Below are 25,949 nucleotides of genomic sequence, written 5' to 3'. Positions count from 1 at the left end.
GCCCACAAGCCCCAAAGAAAACTGCTCCAGTTAACACCATTTTAGTGCGGTACATGGAAGACCACAAACCTCCCTGACTAGCAGCCCCTAGTGCTGTTGTTTCTCAAAAATAGTAGCAACTGCCTAGAGTGAAAAAGAAAAAAGCAATGCCTTCATTGCTGAGTGTAAGAACAACAAAGTTCTTCATGAGACTAATTCTCCACTCAATAGCCCTATCTCACCTGTGCACATGGCCCTAGGAGCATGGAGTCTCAAGGGATTATCGGCAGCTCAACACTGTAGCAAAACTCTAAGCACTGGCAGTACCTGACTTTGAAACTGTCACAGAGGCTACTGCCCACCAAGATAAAGAAACTTGGTGTACAACAAATGACATCACTGTCCACGTGGATAATCCAGGATCAGTTTAATTTTATGTGGAATGGGGTGCAATATACGACTAATGTCCTTCCACAAGTCTACCTAAATTCCCCTACTATTTGTCATCAGATACAATAAGACCTAGAAAAAGTCTGGCTACTGGAAGGAACACTAGCCTTCCACAAAACCGAAGATGTCTTCCTGGTGGTCCCAGACAAGGTCATTACCCAATAAGGACTGGTCACTCTGCAGACTCACATGGGGCAACATGACTGAGCCATTAACACAAGGTACCAGGATCTATCATCCAAGTGAAATTCCTAGGCATGATCTGGAAAGGGTGACAACATCCTATTCCAGAGGAGATGATTGCCAATATTTGATCCTCTCAACTCCCCCAAATAAAAAAGAGATCCAGCAATTGGTCATACTTTTCTGGTACTGGCACTTTCCACGCAGGGAACTTGATGGTACCTATCTATGAGGTTACCAAGAAGACCTCGCCCTGTGTGGGGCCGGATTAACAGAATACACTGGTGCGGGTATGGGGAGTCTCTAGCAAGCCTCCCAGGCTGCCCTTCCCCTAAGCCTCTCTGATTCCTATTTGCTGTTTTAGTTACAGATATCAAAAACTTCTCGGTTTGTCAATTGGCGCCTATGGCAGAATGGCCCTGATACTGGTCAGAAGTGCCCACTGGGCATAACTTCCCAGAACCTGTAATCTCCCAGAATCATCTAAAAGGTACACACACTTTGAGATACTATTGGACAGTTATTGGTCCTTGGTGGATACTGAGTGCACGTCCTATGGCTGTTAAATAATCTTATGACTAGAAATTCCAATCTGAAGGTATTAACACTTTTGATTTTGTTCTCTAGTTAACTTAGGGTATTCACAGTTTAGGTCATTTATTTTTACTTCTATAAAATATACACTTAAATACATATTCATGAACCAAAGAAAAAAGATCTTCTGATGAGTTTAAAATAATTTAGAGTTACCCATAATTATTATACTTACTATGACTCATCTCCTTCCTGTAAGGTATTTGTTTCTCTACTTGCATTTGGGGTTTTGACACTGAATCTTGATTTACAAGCGTAAGATTTTCACCCAGTACTCCAATATGACCTACATAAAGAGATCCATTTAGTCCACTAAATGGGAAAACAGATCCATTGTGAAATCTCTAGATTTCAAATTTATAACAAGTGTACAGTAGCATTTTCTCTCATTTTTAAAGTTATCAATGAACTGCCATAATGTTAGGTCTTACATGAAAATAAGAAAAGTTTTAATGGGTGCTACTGAAACTGTCTCGTTATTTCATAGATATCTTGAGGAATCAAATATATTTCATACTAATCTCTACTTTTGGGGTATGTATACATTACATAAATACACAATAGTAGATGAAACAATAAAAATACATATGTACAAGGTTATTCATTACAGTATTATTTGTAATTGCAAAATATTTTAAACCACCTAAATGTTCAAGAATAGGATATTGGTTGAATAAACCAAGGTGTATATTATGGTGTATATATATAAACCAAGGTGTAAATTATGGTATAGTATAAACTATGGTATATAATGTACTATTTTACATATTTATGTAAAAATTTTTAAAAGATTTTTATAAACTACATGGAGGAATTTCTAGGAGGTAATGTTAAGTGGAAAAAATTTTTTAAAGGTTATCTAGTATACTAACTTTTGGCTCAGAAAGCAGTAATCGGAAGAAATGAGAAATAGATACTAACTTTACAAGATGAAGCACAGAAAAGATAAGCAAAAAAATCATGTAGTTGGTTACCTGCCAGAAGACAGGGTGGGAGAAAGGACTGGGGAATGCATGGGAAGGACTGGGGAAGAAATGACGCTCTTAAGTATACCTTTGGTATAATATTTACTTCTGGAAGTAGGTCAATGTTCCATACATTCCAAAAATAAAACTAAATCAACAAGGATAAGAAGAAGAAACGAAAAACATAATGAAATGAACCTACTGAAGGGTTAAAAAAATGATTCAAATTAGTCATAAATAGTGTTTGAAACATACCCTCAGACTTGGGCAAGAGTATGGGGTACAGACAGAAAGCAAATCACTAAATCTTCCTAGTAGGCTTTTTTTTTTAGTGGTATGTGCTAAGTAATTCTGTAACAAGGGTTGAAGCATTGTAGAGTTAAGCAAATACATAACTCTGCTGATGTTTTAAGAGTCAGGATTAACACCCTGGAAGAAAGGACATACACATATGAAACGGAGGAAGGCAAGAAGGAGACCTGAGGGACTAGAACTGAAGGTGTCTGGGAGTCCTCATGATTTCTAAAATATATGTGCACATAACATATGCATATATGTGTGCACGTGCACATGTATGTATGAATATATGTACATGTGTGTCAAAACTAAGGAGTGTGGATCCAAGTGAAAATCCTATGTGTCATCTTACCTGGCAGTTACCATGGGAGAAAGCTTCCTACCCACACTAGACCGACTGCACAGCCAGTATATTCATGGGTTCAGGCCCCTCCAGGCCAACCACAGTCTTACACAGCCCCAGTTCAGGGCTCAAATGATGCACTGTTCTGTTCAGGTGACTCTGCTTTGACAACCTTACTGGGGAGGCTTGAAGACGATTTTCTCCTATCTGACTCAGTTTTCACTACTTTTCCATTCCTAGGCCTTCCTGCATTCCCCACCTCCTGGGTCCATAAAATGGCAAGAGCCTTTAGTTTAGGGCTCCCTTGGCAATGAGACAATCCCCCAACCATTTCTGATAAAACATCTCTTACCTGGGGCCTTCAGTGGGGAAAAATGGAATAATAAAGCTGGGACCTTTCCTGTTTAGACTCATACTTATGCTATCACAGTAATCGAATAAAGGTTTAATTGTTATTTTCAGTTTGGCTTGTTATAATTGACCAACTCAACAACTGGCAGTGCTTTCTCTGACAAATTGGTGCAGTGAGCAGGATGGATAGTACAGGCACACCTTGGAGATGTCATGGGTTCAGTTCCAGACCCCCGCAACAAAGTGAATATTTCAGTAAAGCGAGTCATATGAATTTTTTGGTTTCCCAGTGCACATATAAAAGCTATGTTTACACGATACAGTAGTCTATTAATTGTGCAATAGCATTATGTCTATAAAAATCAATGTACGTATCTTATTTTAAAAATACTTTATTGCTACAAAATGCTAGCCATCATCTGAGCCTTCAGCTAGTCCTAATCTTTTTGCCACTGAAGGGTCTTGCCTCGATGTTGATGGCTGCTGGCTGATCAGGGTGGTGGTTGCTGAAGGCTGGGGTGGCTGTGGCGATTTCTTAAAATAAGACCACAGTGAAGTTTGGCTCATTGGTTGACTCTTCTTTTCATGAATGATTTCTCTGTAGCATGCAATGCTGTTTCACAGCATGCAGAACTTCTTTCAAAATGAGAGTCAATCCTCTCAAAACTTGCTGCTGCTTTATCAACTAAGTGCATATAATATTCTAAATCCCTTGTTGTCATTCCAGCAATCTTCACATCATCTTCACCAGGAGTAGATTCCATCTCAAGAAACCACTTTCTTTGCTCAACCATAAGAAGCAACTCTTCATTCATTAAAATCTTCTCATGAGATTTTAGCAATTCAGTTGCATCTTCAGTCTCTACTTCTAATTCTAGTTTTCTTGCTATTTCCACCACATCTGTAGTTGCTTCCTCCACTGAAGTCTTGAATTCTTCAAAGTCATCCATGAGGGCTGGAATCAACTTCTTCCAAACTTCCCTTAATGTTGACATTTTGACCTCTTCCCAAGAATCATGAATGTTCTTAATGGCATCTAGAGTGGTGAATCCTTTCCAGAAGGTTTTCAATTTACTTTGCCCAGATCCATCAGAGGAATCATTATCTATGGCAGCTATAGCTTTACAAAATGTATTTCTTAAATAATAAGACTTGAAAATTGAAATTACTCCTTCATCCATGGGCTGCAGGATGGATGTTGTGTTAGCAGGCATGAAAACATTAATCCTGTTGTACAGCTCCAGAAGAGTTCTTGGGTGACCAGGTGCATTATCAGTGAGCAGTAATATTTTGAAATTTTCTGAGCAGTAGGTCTCAACAGTGGGCTTAAAATATGTAGTAAACCATTTTGCAAATACATGTGCTATTATCTGGACTTTGTTGTCCATTTACAGATCACAGGCAGAGTAGATTTAGCATAATTCTTAAGGGCCTTAGGATTTTCAGAATGATAAATGAGCATTGGCTTCAACTTCAAGTTACCAGCTGCATTAGCCCCTAACAAGAGTCAGCCTGTACTTTGAAGTTTTGAAGCCAGGCATTGACTTCTCCTCTCTAACTCTGAAAGTCCTAGATGGCATCTTCTTCCAATAGGGGGCTGTTTCATCTACATTGAAAATCTGATGTTTAGTGTAGCCACCTTCATTAATTATCTTAGCTAGGTCTCCTGGGTAACTTGCTGCAGCTTCTACGTAAGCACTTGCTGATTCCCCTTGCACTTTTGTGTTATGGAGATGGCTTCTTTCCTTAAACATCATGAGACAACTTCTGCTAGCTTCAAACTTTTCTTCTGCAGCTTCCTCACCTCTCTTGGCCTTCATACAATTGAAGAGAGTTAGGGCCTTGCTCTGGATTAGGCTTTCGCTTAAGCAAATGTTGTGGCTGGTTTCACATCTTCTGTCCAGACCACTGAAATTTTATCCGTATCAGCAATAGGCCTGTCTCGCTTTCCTATTATTTGTGTGTTCACTAGAGTAGCACTTTTAGTTTCCTTCAAGAACTTTTCCTTTGCATTCACAACTTGGCTATAGTTTGGAGCAAGAGGACTAGCTTTTGGCCTTTCTCGGCTTTCGACATGCCCTCCTCACTTAGCTTAATCATTTCTAGCTTTTGATTTAAACTAACGTGCAACTCCTCCTTTCAGTTGAACATACAGAGGCCATTGTAGGGTTATTAATTGGCCTAATTTCAATATTGTTCTGTCTGAGGAAACAGGGAGGCTAGAGGAGAGGAAGAGAGCTGGTAGAGCAGTCAGAACACACATAACATTTATCAATTAAGTTTACCATCTATATGCGTGTGGTTTGTGGTGTCCCAAAACAACTACAATAATAACATCAAAGCTCACTGATCACAGATCACCATAACAAATATAATAATAATGAAAAAAGTTTGAATATTGTAAGAATTACCAAAATGTGACACAGAGACATGAGGTGAGCAAATGCTTTTGGAAAAATGGCACCGATAGACTTGCTTGATGCAAGGTTGCCACAATCCTTCAATTTGTAAAAAATGCAGTATCTGCAAAATGCAATAAAATGAGGTATGCCTGTAAAGCACAGTGCCTTTCTAGGAAAGCAAAACTCTGAAGATCCCATGGGGCACTTTTGAGAGGTGATACAGAGGTCCATCAGACACTCTCAAGTGATACTAATGGATCACATGCAAGAGCCTGAGAGTTCCATGGGTGCTTCATCAGCCATGCTCATGTGTCTCAAAAAGGACTAGTGGACCCTGGGGTTTCTTTGGGGAGTGCTAGTGACTTTTTATATAAGCTTTTCAGGTATAAGGGGGAACAGCGGTCCTTCCCTTTAGTTTCCACCCCCTTGCCCAAACTTGACTGAACTCCATGAGTCAAATTACAGATCCAAAAGAGACACTCATAGGAAAGCTAGGGAAGCAATTCTCTAGCTACTGATGGGAACAAAATTCCTTCCTCTAGTGATGGGAACAAAATTTGTCAGAGACCCTGAATTGCATCCCAATACTACTGTTAACTGTAAGCATGTCCCTGGCACCAAAAGACAGCCTAAAACAAAGTGAATTTTTGTTGGGACTTATGCCTAAAATGTAAAATAATGAAGAGCCTTTTGGGATTACTTCACCCCAGCAATCTGAAGCTCTCAGAGACTTGGGTAGTTTGCCTCCAAGATGGAGGAGGTAATCTTGTTTTACTTAATAAGAGAATGGTACCTCTGGTATGTGACCCCCACTTTCAGAGTACAAAACAGCAGCTACTTTGCCTAAAGAAGAAGATGGCACTGGGATGAAAGGATACAAGCACTCAAGATCATTTGGGCTCTGAGAGATTTGACCCCATGCACCATGAGTTCCTTGCCACTAAACAGCAAGGAACTCATGGTTCCATGGTTGAATTATACTTCCAGTGGATATAGTTTCCTTGTGAGCCACCCTAGTGGTGTCTTAGATGTACAAATGTGGGGTAAGAACAATAGATGATGAGACTGTCAACAAGACTCAGATTTCCAGGTTTGTTCACGTTAACTTCTTCTGGTTACTGAGCTCAATTAAACCTCCTCACAAGGCCACATTGATCATTCTGTAACAGTCCAGATCTTCACTGACAAATCACTGAGTTAAAAAAATGTGGCTACTGCCCAGAAGGCAAAGACCAACCAGTAGAAAGAGCAATGTAAAAATGGTAAGCCTGTTGCCCCTCTTAGACCATTTGGGCTAGATCCTTCCCAAAGAGATCTCTGGATCCAGGTTACTCAACAAAAGCTTCCCAAAGAGGAGACTGATGGACTTTCCCACCAAGAACTTATGGTCATAGAGTGAGTGGGCCATGGGATCCACTAGGCTGCTCCACTAGAGTCTGCAAGGTCATGGCCTTACGATTAATACAAGTGCTATTCCCTCTGCTCCTCCCAGTGAACCTGGGGGTAGGGGTGGGGAATTAAAATCCCCTATTAACTTTTAACCAAGTTTTTCAGCTTTTAAAAATAAATAAGACTAGTGGCTGGGCCAAGGTTTCTATGTCTCTAGTGGGGAACAATGGTCCTATATCAGGTTAAGAGTTCAATGGGGAGCTAGGGGAGAACCGCATTTATTGGGTCTCCTGGATACTGGTGCATAGTTAACTGTGCCCTCCACAATCCCTGACACTACAATGAGGGGGTTATAGGTTAAATTGTTCCCACTTCCCCTCTACCAAGAGGGAATTCTTATCCCACGGTACCTTAGAATGTGACCTTATTTAGAAATAAGGTCTTTACAGAGGTAATCAAGTTAACATGAGGTTATTAGAGTGGGTCCTAGTCCTTATAAAAATGGGAAATCTGAGCACAGAGACAGACAAACATATGGGGAGAGCACCTTGTGAAGATGAAGGCATAGATCAGGGTGATGAATCTACAAGCCGAGGAATGTCAAATGTTGCCAGAAAACCACCAGAAGGTAGGACAGAGGCAAAAAACAGTTTTTTTGCTCGAGTCCTCAGAAGAAAACAACCCTACCAATATCTAATCTTCTACCATCCTGATTGTAGGACAATATTTTTTTAAGCCATTCAGTTTGCGGTCCTTTGTTATAGCAGTCCAAGCAAACTCATATAGATTTCTGGTACTGGGAAGTGGCCTACTGCTGTAAAAAAAAAACTTTAAAATGTTGAAGCCAAAGAACACCAAATATTGCCAGCAAACCACCAAAAGCTAGAACAGAAGTATTGAACAGATTATCAATAACAATCCCTCAGAAGTGACCATCCCTGCTGACACCCTGATATCAGACTTCTAGCCTCCAGAACTCTGAGACAATAAATTTCTGTGTTTTAAGTCAATGAGTTTGTGGTACTTTGTTACAGCAGTGCTAGGAATCTAATACAAAGAAGAAACAAACAATGCTCTCTGGTTTTGAGTCTCAGTCCAATACCATCAGAACCTTTACCAGATACAACTATAAGTGGGCCCCACTGGAGCATTACAATTGTTATGACCACCATTGTAATGGCTCCCACTATTGAATATATATTGGTACAGATGTACTGTCTAAGTGTATCCCTGCTTGAATTCACTCCAAAGTCCTGAAGGTAGTTGCTGCAGTTAGGGACATTTTATGGCATGTGGGGACCATAAACCTACCCTCCTAACACTGTGCAGTTCTACTGTTTACCAGTAAGGTATCAATGGACTAGCAGAGAAAAGATATAGCTATCCTAATTGCTGAGCTTAATGGAGCCACAGTTTTCTGAGACTAATTCTCCATTCAGTAGCCCTGTTTGACCTGTGCACCTGGCCTCAGTCGCGTAGAGACTCAACTGATCGTGGCTCAATGCTGTAGTGCAGCCCTGGGCACTGGCACTAACTGACTTTGGGACTGTCACAGAGGCTACTACCCAAGATGAAGAAGTTTGGTGTACTACATCTCAAACTCTCTCTTCAGTATCACTGTCCACACAGATGATCAGAATAGGTATAGATATAGGTATAGGTATACATATAAAAACTGGGGAGAGTCTGACTCCAGGCCAAAATTCTATGTGTGATCTTTCAGGCTCAACCATGAACAATTACAGAGGCCTTATCTGGCAGCTGTCATTGGGAAAAACTTCACACCCCATACTATATTTGAGGCACAGCCAGTGCACTGCAGGCGTTGGAGGTAGTTGCAGTCATGGACTAAGATCCATCCGGACTGGCATATCTGCATTCTAGCTCAAGTGTATCCATTGGGAAAACTCCTTATGAGGCAGAGGAGACCTCAGGTGAGGCATTATACTGTTCAGAACTTCTGCCTAGACCATCTTACTGGGTGGCCTTAAAAACTATTTTTCCATTCTGGTTCAACACTTTTCCATTCTAAGCCCTCTCTCCTCTACTTCCTCGTGGCACTTGGGTCCATAAAACATCAGAGGCTTTTGGGGGGACTTAGTCCACAGTAAGATGTTCCTCTCATCTGCTCTGATGCACATGACCCACCTCTGGGCCATTCTGTGAGGCAAATAAAACATTGGTGGAGCTAGGGCCCTTTCTTGTTTAGGCTCTTGCTTATACTATCTCAGTAAATAAATAAATACTTAATTGTTACTTTCAGTTAGTCTTAATTTACCAACTAAAAACTGGCTGCTCACTTTTTGACAAACTGACACACTGAGCAGGCGGTCGATGAAACACAATGCTCTTCTAGAAAAACAAAATACTGAAACTTCTACTGGGCAACTTTGGGAGATATGAAAAAAGTCTTTGGGGGTGCTCTGACATAGTACTAGTGGATTGTTTGCGTGAGTCCAGCAGGGCTCGTTATCAGCTATGCCAGTGATTCTCAGACAGTGACAGTGGATGCCACAAAACACTCTTGGAGAGTGCTAATGGATTGTTTACATAAGATTTTCAGTTCTCAGGGGAATGGTCCTTCCCTTGAGCTCCCAACTCCCTGGCTGAGTTCCCACAGTAAGTCCAATTAGAGAACCAACAGAGGGACTCTAAAAAAGCTAGGGAAGCAATTCTCTAGATGCTGATTATTGTTCTCTGATGATGGATCCAACAATCAGAGACTCTGTGAGTTGAACTGTATCCAATGACTACTGTTATCTCCAAGCACATTCTTGGTGCCAAAACAGAGCCCAGAACACAGCAGTTATTAAAGCTTGTCCCTTTAATTAAAAATAATGTAGAGCCCTTTGGAATCACTTTATCCAGTGACCGGAAGAGGCCTTAGAGCCTTGGGTAGTTTGATTCCTTAATGAAGGATGTAATCTTATTAAACTTAGCAAGAATGGTGCCTGGTGGTATCCATCAATACAGATCCTTCCCACTTTTACTCAGACCTCTAAGCTTTCATAAATAAACGTGACTAGAGGTTAGACAAGGTCTCTATGTCGCCAGTGGGAAACTGAGGACATATGCTAAGGTCAGAGTTCAAACTGTGGAGGGGAAATACTGCATTTCTTGGGCCTTTTGGATACTGGTGAATAAATTTCTGGGATTTCGACAGTCCCTTATAAAAGGATGAGGAGGAAACAGATAATTCTCTGTAGTTTTAGTCCACCCACCACTAGGACTCTTTTCCAAACCCAACTATGAGTGAATGCCCTTTGGACCACTACAAACCTCCATTATTGTGGTTTCTACCACCGAATATGTTATTGGTAGAAATGTACTTTTTATATCAAGCAGCACTAACCACCCCCCACCAAGATAAGATTTACAGTTAGGGTATTTTAGTGGGGTATGTGAAAGATTATGATCTACCAAACTACTGGCAACTAGCACCTCTGTCTACCAAAAACAAAGTCACAGGCCTTGGTAATAAAAAGGGGCAACTGTCTTCATTGTTGAGCTTTCAAAGGCCAACAAATATCTGTAAACTATTTCTCCATTCAGTAACTCCACCTGGACTGTGTGCAAGACCTTTGGTGCCCAGACTCTAAATTGATTAGGGTTACACAAAGCGTTAGAGCTACCTATGGCACCAGTGGTACCTGACACTGTGACAGTTATAGAGGTTATATCATCCAAGATAAAGAATCTTGGTGTCCTGTGGTTGACATCACAAACGCCCTTCTCAGCATCCCTCTCCATATGCATGTTCAGAATTAGTTTGTTGTACACAATATGGGTTGTATTACACCACTAATGTCCTTCCATGAGACTCCCTAAATTCTCTACCTGTAATAATGCATAGGTAAAGACTTGGAAAAAGTCCTGCTCCTTGAGGGAGCACTAACCTTCCACTCTATTGATGAAATCATCCTAGTGGGCTCAGACAAGGGCACTACCCAAAAAGAACTGGATGTCCTGTTCACCTACAAGTATCATGTAGCTAGGCTGTTATTAACAAGGTACATGGACCTAAAAATGAAGTAAAATTCCTGGGCATGATCTGTAAGGGGCATAATCCAGGGAAGATGACTGTCATGCTTTCGGCCCTCTCTGTCCCCCTAAATAAAAATCATGGGGAGGGGGAAGGGTGAGCTGTGACAGGGCGAGAGAGAGTCATGGGCATATACACACTAACAAACGCAGTAAGGTAGATAGCTAGTGGGAAGCAGCCGCATGGCACAGGGATATTGGCTCGGTGCTTTGTGACAGCCTGGAGGGGTGGGATGGGGAGGGTGGGAGGGAGGGAGACGCAACAGGGAAGACATATGGGAACATATGTTTATGTATGACTGATTCACTTTGTTATAAAGCAGAAACTAACACACCATTGTAAAGCAATTATACCCCAATAAAGATGTTAAAAAAAAAAAAAAATCATCTGAGCAATTGGTGGGACTATACAGATACCGCCACACTCTCACAGGGATCACACAGCACCCAACAATCCGGTTACCATAAAGATGACTACATTTGGCTGGGGCCTTGATGGACAGGATCCCCTGGAAGCCATTCAACCGACTACCCCAGATGCCCTTTTTGTGGACCCCTCTGATTTTCGTTTGCTGTTTCAGTTAGGACTCTCAGTAACATCTCTCTTTGCCTACTGGAATCTATGGCAGAAGGCCACTACCATACATCAGAGGCATTCAAAGGACTTTGGGTCCACAATCTGCCAGAGCTGGCTAAAAATTGCATATCCTTTATGAGAGAGTTGGTGCATATCCTTTATGGGACAATTATTGGTCTGTTATTGGCCTTGAGAGCATGACCTTGGTCATGTAATAATCTTAGGACAAGAAATTCCAACCAAAACATAGAATACATTTGCTTTTGTTCTATAGCTTTGTTAGGGTATTCATATCTTATGTCAAAGTTTAAAACATCTATAAAATATATGTACAAAGACACATTCATGAACCAAATAAAGTTCTTCTGATGTATTTAATGTAAAACTCTATAGAAAAGGACTTGGGATTAGCTCAAGATGGTGGAGTAGGAGGACATGACTTCACCCCCTTCTTACAGAACCACCAAAATCACAACTAACTGCTGAACAACCACCAATGAAAAAAAGCTAGAACCTACCAAAAGAAAGATACCCTATATCCAAAGACAAAGAAGAAGCCAAAACGAGATGGTAGGAGGGGCACAATCACAATAAAATCAAATCCCATACCCGCCAGGAATCCAAACACAACACTAAAGTTAGTCATCAAATCACAAAGAGAACAAAAGAGGGAGGGAAGAAAAAAGACCTACAAAAGCAAATCCAAAACAAGTAACAAAAAGGCAATAAGAACATACATATCGATAATTACCTTAAACATAAATGGATTAAATGCTCCAACCATAAGACATAGACTGGCTGAATAGATACAAACATAAAATCCATATACATGCTGTCTGAAAGAGACCCACTTCAGATCTAGGGACACATACAGACTAAAAGTGACGGGATGGAAAAAGATATTCCACGCAAATAGAAATCAAAAGAAAGCTGGAATAGCAATACTCCTATCAGACAAAATAGACTTTAAAATAAGGACTGTTTTACAGAGTCAAAGAAGGACACTACAATAAATAAAGAAACAAAGAAGGACACTACATAATGATCAAGGAATTAATCCAAGAATAAGATATAACAACTGTAAATATATATGCACCCAATATAGGAGCACCTCGATATATAAAGCAAATACTAACAGCCATAAAGGGAGAAATCAACAGCAACAGTAATAGTGGGGGACTTTAACACCCCACTTTCATTAATGCACAGCTCATCCAGATAGAAAATTAATAAGGAAATACAGGCCTTAAATGACACATTAGATAGATGGACTTAATTGATATTTCTAGAGCATTCCATCCAAAAGCAGCAGCACATTCTTCTCATGTGCACATAGAACATTCACCAGGACTGAACACATGCTGGGCCACAAAGCGAGCCTTGGTAAATTTAAGAAAACTGAAATCATATTAATCATCTTTTGTGACCACAGCACTATGAAATTAGAAATAAACTACAAGAAAAAAAAAACTGTAAAAAACACGAACACGTGGAGGCTAAAAATATGCAACTAAACAACCAATGGCTCACTGAAGAAATCAAAGAGGAAACCAAAAAATGCCTACAGACAAATAAACATGAAAGCACAATGATCCTATGAGATGCAGTAAAAGCAGTTCTAAGAAGGAATTTTATAGCAATACAATCTTACCTCAGGAAACAAGAAAAATCTCAATTAAACAACCTAAACTTATGCCTAAAGGAACTAGAGAAAGAAAACAAACAAAACCTAGCTAGTAGACGATCAGAGAAGAAATAAATGAAATAGAGATGAAGAAAACAACAGCAAAGATCAATGAAACTAAAAGCTGGTTCTTTGAAAAGATAAACAATATTGATAAACCTTTAACCAGACTCATCAAGAAAAAAAGGAGAGGACTCAAATCACTAAAATTAGAAATGAAAGAGGAGAAGTTGTGACACCACAGAGACACAAAGAATCATAAGAGACTACTACAAGCAACTATATGCCAATAAAATGGACAGCCTGGAAGAAATGGACAAATTCTTAGAAACGTACAGTCTACCATGATTGAACCAGGAAGAAACAGAAAATATGGACAGGCCAATCATAAGTACTGAAATTGAAACTGTGATTAAAAAACTCCCAACAAACGAAAGTCCAGGGTCAGGTGGCTTCACAGACAAATTCTATCAAACATTTAGAGAAGAGTTAACACCTATCCTGAAACTGTTCCAAAAAACTGCAGAGGAAGGAAAACTCCCAAACTCATTCTATGAGGCCACCATTACTGTGATACCAAAACCAAACAAGGATACCACACAAAAAAGAAAACTACAGGCCAATATCACTGATGAACACAGACACAAAAATCCTCAACAAAATACTAGCAATCTGAATCCAACAATATAGTAAACAGATTGTACACCATGATCAAGGGGGATTTACCCCAGGGATGCAAGATTTTTCAAGATCCACAAATCAATGAGTGTGATACATTACATCAATAAACTGAAGAATAAAAACCGTATGATCATCTCGATAGATTCAGAAAAAGGTTTTAAGAAAATTCAACACCTATTTGTGATAAAAACTCTCCAGAAAGTGGGCATAGAGGGCACATACCTCAACATAATAAAGGCCATATATGACAAACCTACAGATAACATCAAACTCAACAGTGAAAAGCTGAAAACATTTCTTCTAAGATCAGGAACAAGATAAGGATGTCCACTCTCACCACTTTTATTCAACATAGCTTTGGAAGTCCTAGCTACGGAAGTCAGAGAAGAAAAAGAAATCCAAATTGGAAAAGAAGAAATTAAACTGTCACTGTTTGCAGATGACATAATACTATAGATAGAAAATCCTAAAGATGCTACCAGAAAACTACTAGAGCTCATCAAAGAATCTGGTAAATCTGCAGGTTACAAAATTAATACACAGAAATCTGTTGCAGTTCTACACACTGACAATGAAAGATCAAAAAGAGAAGTTAAAGGAACAATCCCATTTACCATCACATCAAAAAGAATAAAATGCCTGAAAATAAACCTACCTAAGGAGGCAAAAAACCTGTACTCTGAAAATTATAAGACGCTGATGAAAGAAATAGAAGTTGACACAAACAGATGGAAAGATATACCATATTCTTGGCTTGGCAGAATCAATATTGTCAAAATGACTATACTACCCAAGGCAATCTACAGATTCAATGCAATCCCTATCAAATTACCAATGGCATTTTTCACAGAACTAGAACAAAAAATCTTAAAATTTGTGTGGAGACACAAAAGACCCCGAATAGCCAAAGCAATCTTGAGAGAGAAAAACAGAGCTGGAGGAATCAAGCTCCCTGATGTCAGACTATACTACAAAACTATAGTCATTAAAACAGTATGGTACTGGAAAAAAATGGGAATATAGATCAATGGAATAGGATAGGAGGCCCAGAAATAAACCCATGCACCTATGGCCAATTAATCTATGACAAAGGAGGCAAGACTATACAATGGAGGAAAGACAGCCTCCGCAATCAATGGTGCTGTGATAACTGGACAGCTACATGTAAAAAAAAGAAGTTAGAACACTCTTTAACACCATACACAAAAATAAACTCAAAATGGATTAAAGACCTAAATGTAAGACTGGACACTATAAAACTCTTAGAGGAAAACATAGGCAGAACACTCTCTGACATAAATGGCAGTGATATCTTTTTTGATCCGTCTCCCAGAGTAATGGAAATAAAAACAAAAATAAACAAACGGCACCTAACTAACCTCAAACTTTTGCACATCAAAGGAAACCATAAACAAACAAAAAAGACAACTCACAGAATGGGAGAAAATATCTGCAAACGAAGCAACCAACAAGGGATTAGTCTTCAAAATTTACAAACAGCTCATGTGGCTTAATAGCATAAAAACAAACAACCCCAATAAAAAAAAAATGGGCAGAAGACCTAAATAGACATTTCTCCAAAGAAGACATACAGATGGCCAAGAGGTACATGAAAAGATGTTCAACATCACTAATTATGAGAGAAATGCAAATCAAAACCGCAATGAGACATCACCTCACACCAGCCAGAATGGCTGTTTTTGCACCAGTACAATACTGTCTTTATTACTGTAGCTTTGTGGTATAGTTTGAAGTCAGGGAGCCTGATTCCTCCAACTCCGTTTTTCTTTCTCAAGATTTCTTTGGCTATTCGGGGTCTTTTGTGTTTCTATACAAATTGTAAGGTTTTTGGTTCTAATTCTGTGAAGAATGACATTGGTAGTTTGATAGGGAGTGTACTGAACCTGTAGATTGCTTTGGGCAGTATAGTCATTTTCACAACACTGATTCTTCCAACCCAAGAACATGGTATATCTCTCCATCTGTTTATGTCATCTTTGATTTCTTTCATCAGTGTTTTACAGTTTTCTGAATACAAGTCTTTTGCCTCCTTAGGCAGGTTTATTCCTAGGTATTTTATTCTTTTTGTTGCAATGGTAAATGGGAGTGTTTTCTTAATTTCTCTTTCTGATTTTTCATTGTTGGTGTATAGGAATGCCAGAGATTTCTGTTCATTAATTTTGTATCCTGCAACTTTACCAAATTCATTGATTAGTTCTAGTAGTTTTCTAGTGGCATCTTCAGCATTGTCTATGTATAGTATCATGTCATTGGCAAACAGTGACAGTTTTACTTCTTCTTTTCCAATTTGTATTCCTTTTATTTCTTTTTATTCTCTGATTGCTGTGGCTAGGGCTTCCAAAACTAAGTTGAATAAGAGTGGTTAGAGCGGACATCCCTGTCTTGTTCCTGATCTTAGTGGAAATGCTTTCAGTTTTTCACCATTGAGTATGATGCTTGCTGTGGGTTTGTCATATATGGCCTTTATTATGTTGAGGTAGGTTCCCTCTATGCCCATTTAATGGAGAATTTTTATCATAAATTGGTGTTGAAATTTGTCAAAAGCTTTTTCTGCATCTATTGAGATGATCATATGGTTTTTATTCCTTAATTTGTTAATGTGGTGTATCACACTGATTGATTTGTGTATATTGAAGAATCCTTGCATCCCTGGGACAAATCCCACTTGATCGTGGTGTATGATCCTTTTAATGTGCTGTTGGATTCTGTTTGCTAGCATTTTTTTCAGGATTTTTGCATCTATGTTCATCAGTGATACTGGTCTATAATTTTCTTTTTTTGTGATGCCTTTTTCTGGTTTTGGTATCAGGGTGATGGTGGCTTCGTAGAATGAATTTGGGAGGGTTTCTCCCTCTGCAATTTTGGAAGAGTTTGAGAAGGACTGGTGTTAGCTCTTCTTAAAGTTAGTGAGGATCAGTGGCACTTCGTGGGTGGACCTCCTTAAGAGTGTCTGACAGCAGAAAGTTTCATCAAGGAGGCTAAGAGGAACACTCAAGTCCTTCTTCCTCAGCTAGAAACCATTTGGGCTGTGACAGCTTTGGCCCACCAGATGGGTTATCTATGACTAAAACACATGTTTAAACCAAGTTTCCAGAGGATAGCAGCCCTGCAGACTACACTGGTGGTCCCTTGGTTCTACAATGAGAGAGTGACAGTGGTGGATGATGAGATTGTTAACAAGACTCTAAGTTCATTAGTGCCACTCCTGCTGGTTATCAAGCTCAATTAAAGCTCCTCATAACATCAGGTCCGTCTGTTAGTGACATAATCCAGAACTTAACTGACAAATTCCTGGGCAGGGAAAATGTAACTACTGCCAAAATAACAGAGAGAGACCATCACATAAGGTGACATGAAAATGGTAACTGGGAACACACTAGTGGAGAATTTGGGTAGTGCTCTCCCAATACCTCTGGGTCTGTTTTTTAAACAGTGGGAGCTCAAAAGAAGAGATTAATGGGTTCTCCACTTAGGAACTCATGGCCAAGTAGCATACCTTAAGGGGCCAAATGGCAACCCCTATAGGGTATGCCAGGTAATAATGACCCCTATGACTAACAGAAGTGCTATTTCTTTTCCTTCTTCCAGCAAATTCTAAAATGAATCATAGAGCCTTACCAACTTTTACCCAAACTTTTTGGATTAAACAAGACTATGAAATGTCCAATGTTCCTAAGTCCAGAGTGAAGAAGTGAGATCCTATGCCAAGGGTCAAAGTTCAGAGTACACATGAGGGAGAATTGCATTTCTTGGGCCTTTGGTAATGGTCCACAGTTGATGGTGACCCCCAATCCCCTGGAATGAGAATGAGAAAATTGATAATGCTCTCTGATTTTCTGTCTGAAGCCAACACCACCAAGATCCTTACCCAGCCTGACTACAGGTGTAACATATCATTATTGTGGCACCACTACTGAATGGATTATTGTTATAGATGTATTATCGATATGTATACCGGATTACACTTACTCTAAAGCCTAAAGGATATTACTGCATTTAAGACCATTTTAGTGGGGCATATGGAAGACTGTAAACCTACCAAACTATTACCTGCTAGCAGTATTGTCTCTCAAAAACAGCATTAATTGCCTCAGGAATTCAAAAACAAACAAACAAAACTGCCCCCATTGCTGTGCTTAAGGAAGCCAAGGTTCATTATCTGAGTTTTGCAAAAGGCCTTGGGTACCTGGAAACTCAAGCAAAAATCAGGCTCAGTGATGTAGTACAGCTATGGCAATAGCATTACCTGACACTGTGACTGACATAGCTTTTGCCCAAGCTGAGGGAAATAGGTATGAAGCAATTCACATTGCAAATGCCCTTTTCAGCATCCCTGTCCACACAGATGATCAGGATCAGTTTGCCTTTGGTGTAATGCGTTGCAATACACCTTTAATGTCCTTCCACAAGGCCATGAGCAGGAAGAAGTCCCACTTCCAGATGGAGCCCTAGCCTTCCATATATTAATGAATGCCTCCTTGGACAAGGCACAAGGGCTTATGAATCCTGGGAAATTTCTGGGAATAAACTGAGAAGGGACAGTAGCTCTCAGTCCAGAGACAATAACTGCCTAGTTTTAGTCATGCTCAGGTTCTCAGCCCCAACAAACACAAAGGATGCCCAGTGACTTGTGGGAGTATTCAGATACTGGTACTCACAACTTCCCCTACAAGGCCACCTTGATGACAGCACCCATCAATCAGGTAACCAAAAAGACCTTTACCCTGAGTGGGGCCTGACAACAGGATACCCTAGAGACCCTCCAACGGGCTACACAGGCAACCCTTTTCCTTGCCCCCTTGAATCCACCGCCTTTTAGGTTGCGGGTCTCAGCAACCTCTCTGTTTGCCAATTGGAGCCTGTGGCAAAAGAACACTGCCACACATCAGAGGTGCCAGCTGGCTTTGGACTCATAATCTTCTACCGTTAACTGAAAGTAAACACCCTTTGAAAGACTACTGACCAGTTATGGATCTTGGTGGACACTGAGTGCAGAAGTCCCGCCATGAAGTAGTTTTATAACAAGAAATTCCAACCAAATGTTAAATGTTTCTTCTTCTCTAGTTGTTTTATGGTATTCACATTTAGATCAAAGTGTAAAATTCCTATAAATTATATGCTCAAATACATATTCATGAACTAAAGAAATAAGTTCTGATGTGATTACTTTTTTAACATTTAAAGGTACCTATAATTGTTATACTTACTACTGTGTTGTCCTCCTCTGGAAGTTATTTGTTTTTGTACTTGCATGGGGAGTTTTGACACTGAATCTTGATGTTTAAGCACAGGATTTTTGTCTGGTGTGTCATCATGAGCTACATAAAGAGATGCATTTAGTTCCTCCATGGAAAAACATATCTAGTATGCAATCTCTAGATTTCAAATTTATAACATATATACAGCAAAATTTTCTCTCATTTTGATAAAGTTATAAGTAAATTACCATAATGTCAGACGTGACATAAAATTTGAGAGGATATTTTTAATGGGCATTTGTTAAAGAAGGTGTAACACTAACATTTCTAGGCAATATCTATTGATCTACCTATCTATATATATCTGTTGTATGTGTGTGTGTATATATATATATATAAATATATATACACACACACATACATATACAAAATATTCCTGCCACGGGTGGTGATCTGAGCATGTATGCCAAGGTCAGAATTCAAAGTGGGGTGGGGCACTGCTGCATTTCTAGAGCCCTTAGGCTACTGGTGCACAGGCGACCATGATCTCCATAGCCTCTGACACCAGGTGCTGGGGGAAAGAGATAAAGCTCTCTGGCTTTTCATCTGAGGCCACCACCAAGGACACCCTTGGTCAAACACTACACTGTGAGTGTATCCTTTCAGGCAACCACAAAACTCCATTTTTATGGTCCCCGCTACTGAATGTGTAATGATGTAGATGTATCTTCTATGTGCACCCACACTCGAATTCAGTTCCCTCATGGGAACTGCTGTATTTAGGGGCATTTTAGAGGGGCACGTGGAAGACTGAGAACCTCCAGACTAAACAGTGCCTCCCACTTGTGTCTCCCTAAACTAATTCCTGGGAAGAAAAAGACATAAACTGCTCTCACTGCTGAGCTTAATAAACAGAAATTTCTCCATGAGACTATTTCCCATTTGAATAACTAACTTGATCTTTGCACACAGCCTCAAGTACATGTGACTCAACTGATTTTGGTAGGTCAATGCTATAGTACAGTGGTGAGACCCGGTGGTACCTACACTGTAACTGTCATACAGGCTGTTTTCCAAACTGAAGGACCTCAATATGCAAATCAAATGCCCTTTGCTGCATCCCTCTCCACATAAATGATCCCAGTTATTAGTTTAACCTTATATGAAAGGAGTTGCAATATCCTACTAATGTCCTTCACATGGCCACCAAATTGCTCAAATATCTATAATCAGGGCACAGCTCATGACGTCTAAGCAGCCTGCTCTCAAAGGGAGGATTAGTTTTCATTCAAGTGGGCCCAGACAAGGACACCCCCAACAAGGATTAGATCCCTGTGAACCCACCAGTAGCTCTTGGCTGGGCCATCAGTACACACAAGGTACAGTTAGTTACCTGGTAACTTAGTGAAATTCTTGGACATGTCCTCTAAGGGGCATGACATCTCATTCCAGAGGATAAGACTGCCACACTTGGGCTAATCAACTCCAATAAATAAAAAGCGGTCCAGCAATTAGTGACATTCTTTGACCACTTGCACTCTCATTTGCCCATGTGGAGCCCTTGATGACACCCATCTATGGGGTTACCAGAAAGGCTGCTTCCTTTCAGTGAGGACACAACCAAGAGGGTGCCCTTAGGACCCTCCAACAGGTCCCATGACCCCCATCTGATGCTTGATTTACAGATCTCAGAAACATCTGTTTGCCATTGGAGCCTATGGCAAAAGGCTGCTGTGACACGTAGAGGAATCCATTGCACTTCTGTACCCATAATTACCTGGAGTCAGCTGAAAGGCACACTACTTTGGAGAGACAATTATTCACCTGCTATTGGGCCTTGGGGCATTCATCTTCTGGTCATAAAATAATCTTAAGAACAGAAATTCTAACCAAAGGGTTCAATATTTCTGTTTTTCTCTAGTTATCTCATGGTATTCACACTTTAGTCAAAGTGTAAAATTTCTATAAAACATATGCTCAAAAAATACGTATCCGTGAACCAAAATAAAAACATCTTGTAATGAGCTTAATTTAAAATCACTTGAAGTCTTCTGTAGCTTTTGTACTTACTAATATGTCTTTCCCCTTTGTGAGGGCTTTGTTTCTTCACTTGAATCTCTGATTTTGACACAGAATCTTGATGCTCAAGCATACGATTTCCATCTGGTACTTCATCCTGAGCTACATAAAGAGAAGGATTTAGTCCATTAAATAAAAAAAGAGATCCCTAGATTTCAAATTTAAAGCAGAGAACAGTGGTATTTTCTCCCATTTATATGAAGTTATAAGTAAATCACCATAATGCGAGATCAGATGTGAAAACTATGAGTCTTAATGAGTGTGGAAAGTATTTTTTCATATCATTAATATTCCTAATTTTAAATATGTTTTATATTAGTCTCTCATTTTCTGAGTTTTCCTGATGTTTTCAGTTAATACACACTGATAGATCAAACAAGGAAAATAGATATGTTCAAGATTATTCATTGCAGCATACCTGTAATTGCAAAATACTCAAAACCACTTAAGCGTACAAGCTAACGAATTGGTAAGCTAAAGTAGTGTATGTAAACTATGAAAATATAAACTATGGGATATAATGTAGCGCACACAGCTGTACAAATAGGTATAAGAGGAAATGAAAAACATCCTGACAAACTGACTTGGGAGCATTTCTAGGATGTAAGGCTTAATGAAGGAAAAAAACCTGAAAGAGAGAATTTTAACAGGCTAACTTTTAAGAAAGAAAGAAGAAAAGGGGAAAAAAAAAAGACAAAGATAACTTATCTTCAAAAGATGAAACAGAGAAAATATAAACCAAAAGACAACCTGGAGGGTTACAGAAGTCACTGCAGAAAGTGCTGGCTGAGTTGTACCCAGTGACTACTATTAACTCTTAGCCTGTCTCTGGTACTGATGGATAGCCCGTGATACAGTGAGGTTTTGAAACTCATGTCTAATGAAAAAGGCTCCAGATTTCTCAGTTTCACTTGACCAGCAACCTGAGGAGACTACAGAGACTCCACCATGGAGGAGCTACTCTTGTTAACTTCGTGAAGGACAGTGGCACCTTGTTGGCGGTGTCCCAACAGAACCCCTGGTTCTGAGTTCCCTGACACGGAGCACTTTGTCCAAGGAGGACAAGGAAGGGGGTGGGGAAGAAAAGACACAAACACCTAAGACACTCCCTTTCCTCTTCTGGCTGACATTTGGTTTCTGAAAATTTCCGCCCACCCATGGTGAGTTCCCTGCTGCTGGAAACACTGTCTAGTTACCCAGCAGTGGAGGCTCAAGGAAGGGATGGATGGACTCTACCAAGCATCCTGTGGATAGGTACTGAGCCATGGGGGCCAACACACAGCCCCACGAGAACCAAAATGGTGATGACACTTATTACTAATACACATGCTATTCCTTCTGCTCCTCCCAGCAGTCTCAAGATGAAATGGAGAACTCTATTTTTACCCAGAATGCTTGGCTTATAAAATTACACAAAATTAGGGATTAGCCAAGTCCCTATGTCCCCTTTGGCACCTAAGAATATATGCCAACTCAGAGTTCATAGGGGCAGTGGGGGGAGACTGCATACCTTGGGCCATTTGGCTACTGGTTTACCAATGACTGTTACCTTCACAACCGTGACGCCAGGATGAGAGGAAAACAGTTAATGCTTTTTGACGTATACTTACACCTGGCCATGGTGGGGGGTGCCTTTGGACACTATATACCTCTATTTTATGGCCCCCACTACTGAATATATAACGAGTACAGGTGTATTTTCTATGTGAACTCCAATTCACATCAGCACCAAGCCGTGATGAGCACTACTGCACTCAGGGTCATTTTAGTGGGGCATATGGAAGACTGTAAACCTACCAGACTACCAGTGCCTAGAGATTCGTCTCCAAAAACAACTACTAAGCAAAGAAAAACAAATGCCTGCCCTCTTTGCTGAGTTTAGGTAAGCCAAACATCTCTGTGAGATTACCTCTCCATTCAATAATTGAGTGAACCTGTGCATATGGCCTAACATGCCTACAGACTGGATTACAGGCAGCTTAATGCTATGGTACAGATCAGGACACTGGCCTTACCGAATACTGTGACTGCCATAGAGGCTCTTGCCCAAGCTGAGGGAAACAGGTATAAAGTAATTCACATTGCAAATGCCCTTCTCAGCATCCCTGTCCACACAGATGATCAGGATCAGTTTGCCTCTTGTGTAATGGATTGCAACACACCTTTAATGTCCTTCCCACAAGGCCATGAGCAGGAAGAAGACCCACTCTCAACTAGCTGCCCACTATATTGGTGGCATCCTCCTGGTGGGCCCAGGCATGTGTACTACCCTACAGGGACTGATGCTATGTTGATCCATACTCAGCAACACAGCTGGGTCATTAACAGGGACATGGACAAGGACTGTGTGGGAAAGCACAATACGTATCATCTTGAGGAGATAACCACCAATATTTGTCCTCTTACTCACAACAAATACAAGAGTCCCAAAAATCTGTGGAGCTATTCTGCTACTGACACTCTTACATTCCCCTCAGTGGGATCCTGACTGCAACCAACTATTAAGTTTCCAAAAATGCACCTACATTTGAATGGATCTCAAGCGGATGGTCTGGAGGCCATCCAACAGGCCTCCCAGGTCACACTTCTCCTTGGCCCCTCTGATAATGAACTGAGATACAGCTCTCAGCAACTTCTCTGTTCGTCATTTAGAGTCTTTGGAAGAAGGCAATTCCACAAGATAGTGGATTAATTTAGGCTTCTGTATGCCTAACTTCCTGTAGTAGGGTGAAAGGTACACACATTTTGAAAGACAATTATGTGCCTATTATTGGTTTAGTGGATACTGAGTGCATGAACCATGACTATGAAAAATATTACAATCAGAAATACTGACCAAAAGTTTCATAACTTTAGCTTTTATCCTCTAGTTATCTTAGGGTATTTATACTTTAGGTTAAAGTATAAAATTTCTCCAAAATATATATTAAAATACAGATTTATGAACCAAAGAAGATCTTTAGCTGTAATTAATTTTAAATAACTTAAAAGTTATCTGTAGTTAGTATACTGACTGTGTCTTTTCTCTCTTTGTTTCTTTATTTGCATTTGGGTTTTTGACATTGGTTCTTGATGCTCACATATAAGATTTTCATCTGATGCTTTATCATAAGCTACATAAGAGATATACTTAGTCTACTGAATAGAAAAATACAACTATTATAAATCCCTATATATCAAATTTATAATAAGAATACAGCAACATTCTCACTTTTCTGAAGTTATAGTGAAGTCACCATAATGCTAGACCTGATAAGACTGTGAGAGGAGTTTAATAAATAGATGTGTTTTGACTCTTTCTCATTATCTCATAAACATTTCCAGGCATTATACATAGTTTATATTTGTCTCTATTTCTCTTAGGTTATTTATATTTTACAGATCACATAGACTTCATAGACCAATCAACAAAATGCAAGTGTACAATTTGCTAATTATAGCATTATTCGTAATTGCATATAAATGTTCATGCATGGGAAACTAGATAAACAAGCTAATACATATACTATAAACTTGGTAAATTATGGTAAATAACATGGTACAAACTGTTGTATGTAGAGATGTAAAAGGAATCAAATGAACCTCTATAAACTGACTTGGAGGGATTTCAAGAAGATAATATCAAGTGGAAAAAAAAACCCAAAGGTGAAAAGTTGTGAGGTACCTTCTAGGTAAGGAAGAAGGGAAAATAAGGAAATAAGAGACAGAGAGAGACAGAGAGAGAGAGGGGGAGAGAATTAGTGAGATACTTACCTTTACAAAATGAAAAACAAGTGAGATAGAAAACAATGTAGTTGGTTACCCATACGGTAAAAGGGAGAGAACTGAAGAAGAAATGCTACTCCTCTAAGTATACCTTTTTGTATAGTTTTTACTTTTGGAAGCAGGGTCAGGTTCCACATGTTTCAAAAATAAAATTAAATAACAAAAGAGGAACTAAAACTGAAAGCAAACTTAAAGAAATGAACCTACTGAAAGAAAAAAAGTACTAATGCAAGTAACTCATCAATACAATATTTGACATATACCCTCATTCACGGGCAGAAGTGTGGAGAGACTGTAAACACATGACAAAATATTTTCAGGAGGATTGTTTTTCCATACCTATAGGTGAAGAAATTCCAAAATAATTTTATAGGCATAACAAGATGGACCAAATGAGTAAATGTGTTATATTAGTCAGAGAGAGTATTCACGAAGTGGAAGAAAGGACATGCACACATGAAATGGAAGTAGGCAGAACAAGCCCTGAGGGGATGAAGTATAATTGAAGGTTTCCAAGATTTATCATGAATTCTAAATATGTCTATGCAGGTTTATATACACATGTGTAGGTATACAGGCTAATATATGTGTATAACTACATATGTATGTACAAGTACATATATAAAAGTGTGAATATACTTAAGAAACCTGACGCCAGGCTGGATCTCATGTGTGATCTTTCAGGCACAATCACAGACAATTATAAAGGCATTACCTGGCAGTTACCATGGGGAAAAGAAGTTTCTCAACCCACAGAGACTTGATGCATAGCCAGTGCACTGCAGGCACTGGAGGTGGTTGCAGTCAGGGACACAGCCCTTCCGCCCCCATCACTCTCTCAAGTACACTGCATTCTTAGCCCAGTCACCGTCAAATGGAGGTGGGGGGTGGGACTTGACTGGGACACTGTATTGTTCGGGCACTGCTACTGCCTAGACTACCTTATGGGG

At 39.7% G+C, this 25,949-nt stretch overlaps 1 protein-coding gene across 36 annotated transcripts in view; it reads right to left on the bottom strand.

The window, feature by feature from the left end:
- The window catches only part of CCDC7 (coiled-coil domain containing 7), a 293,096-nt gene that overhangs the window by 99,782 nt on the left and 167,365 nt on the right, over positions 1-25,949 (bottom strand). For 33 of the 36 annotated variants that reach the window (XR_007475369.1, XR_007475372.1, XR_007475373.1 and 30 more), the window contains 3 exons: positions 21,226-21,336; positions 19,165-19,275; positions 1,382-1,492 (listed from right to left, as the gene is read on the bottom strand). Coding sequence is in view for 27 of the 36 variants with exons in the window: in XM_049705547.1 (XP_049561504.1) it covers positions 1,382-1,492; positions 19,165-19,275; positions 21,226-21,336 (333 nt within the window). In the remaining 9 variants the exon portion in view is untranslated. The remainder of the gene's footprint in view (positions 1-1,381; positions 1,493-19,164; positions 19,276-21,225; positions 21,337-25,949) is intronic. The other 3 variants (XM_049705533.1, XM_049705540.1, XM_049705548.1) reach the window with 1 other exon arrangement.

The sequence above is a fragment of the Orcinus orca genome, chromosome 2, assembly GCF_937001465.1.
Source record: "Orcinus orca chromosome 2, mOrcOrc1.1, whole genome shotgun sequence".
Classification (NCBI taxonomy): domain Eukaryota; kingdom Metazoa; phylum Chordata; class Mammalia; order Artiodactyla; family Delphinidae; genus Orcinus; species Orcinus orca.
Note: the sequence above shows the minus strand (reverse complement) of the source record. Positions and strands in the feature narration are given on the sequence as shown.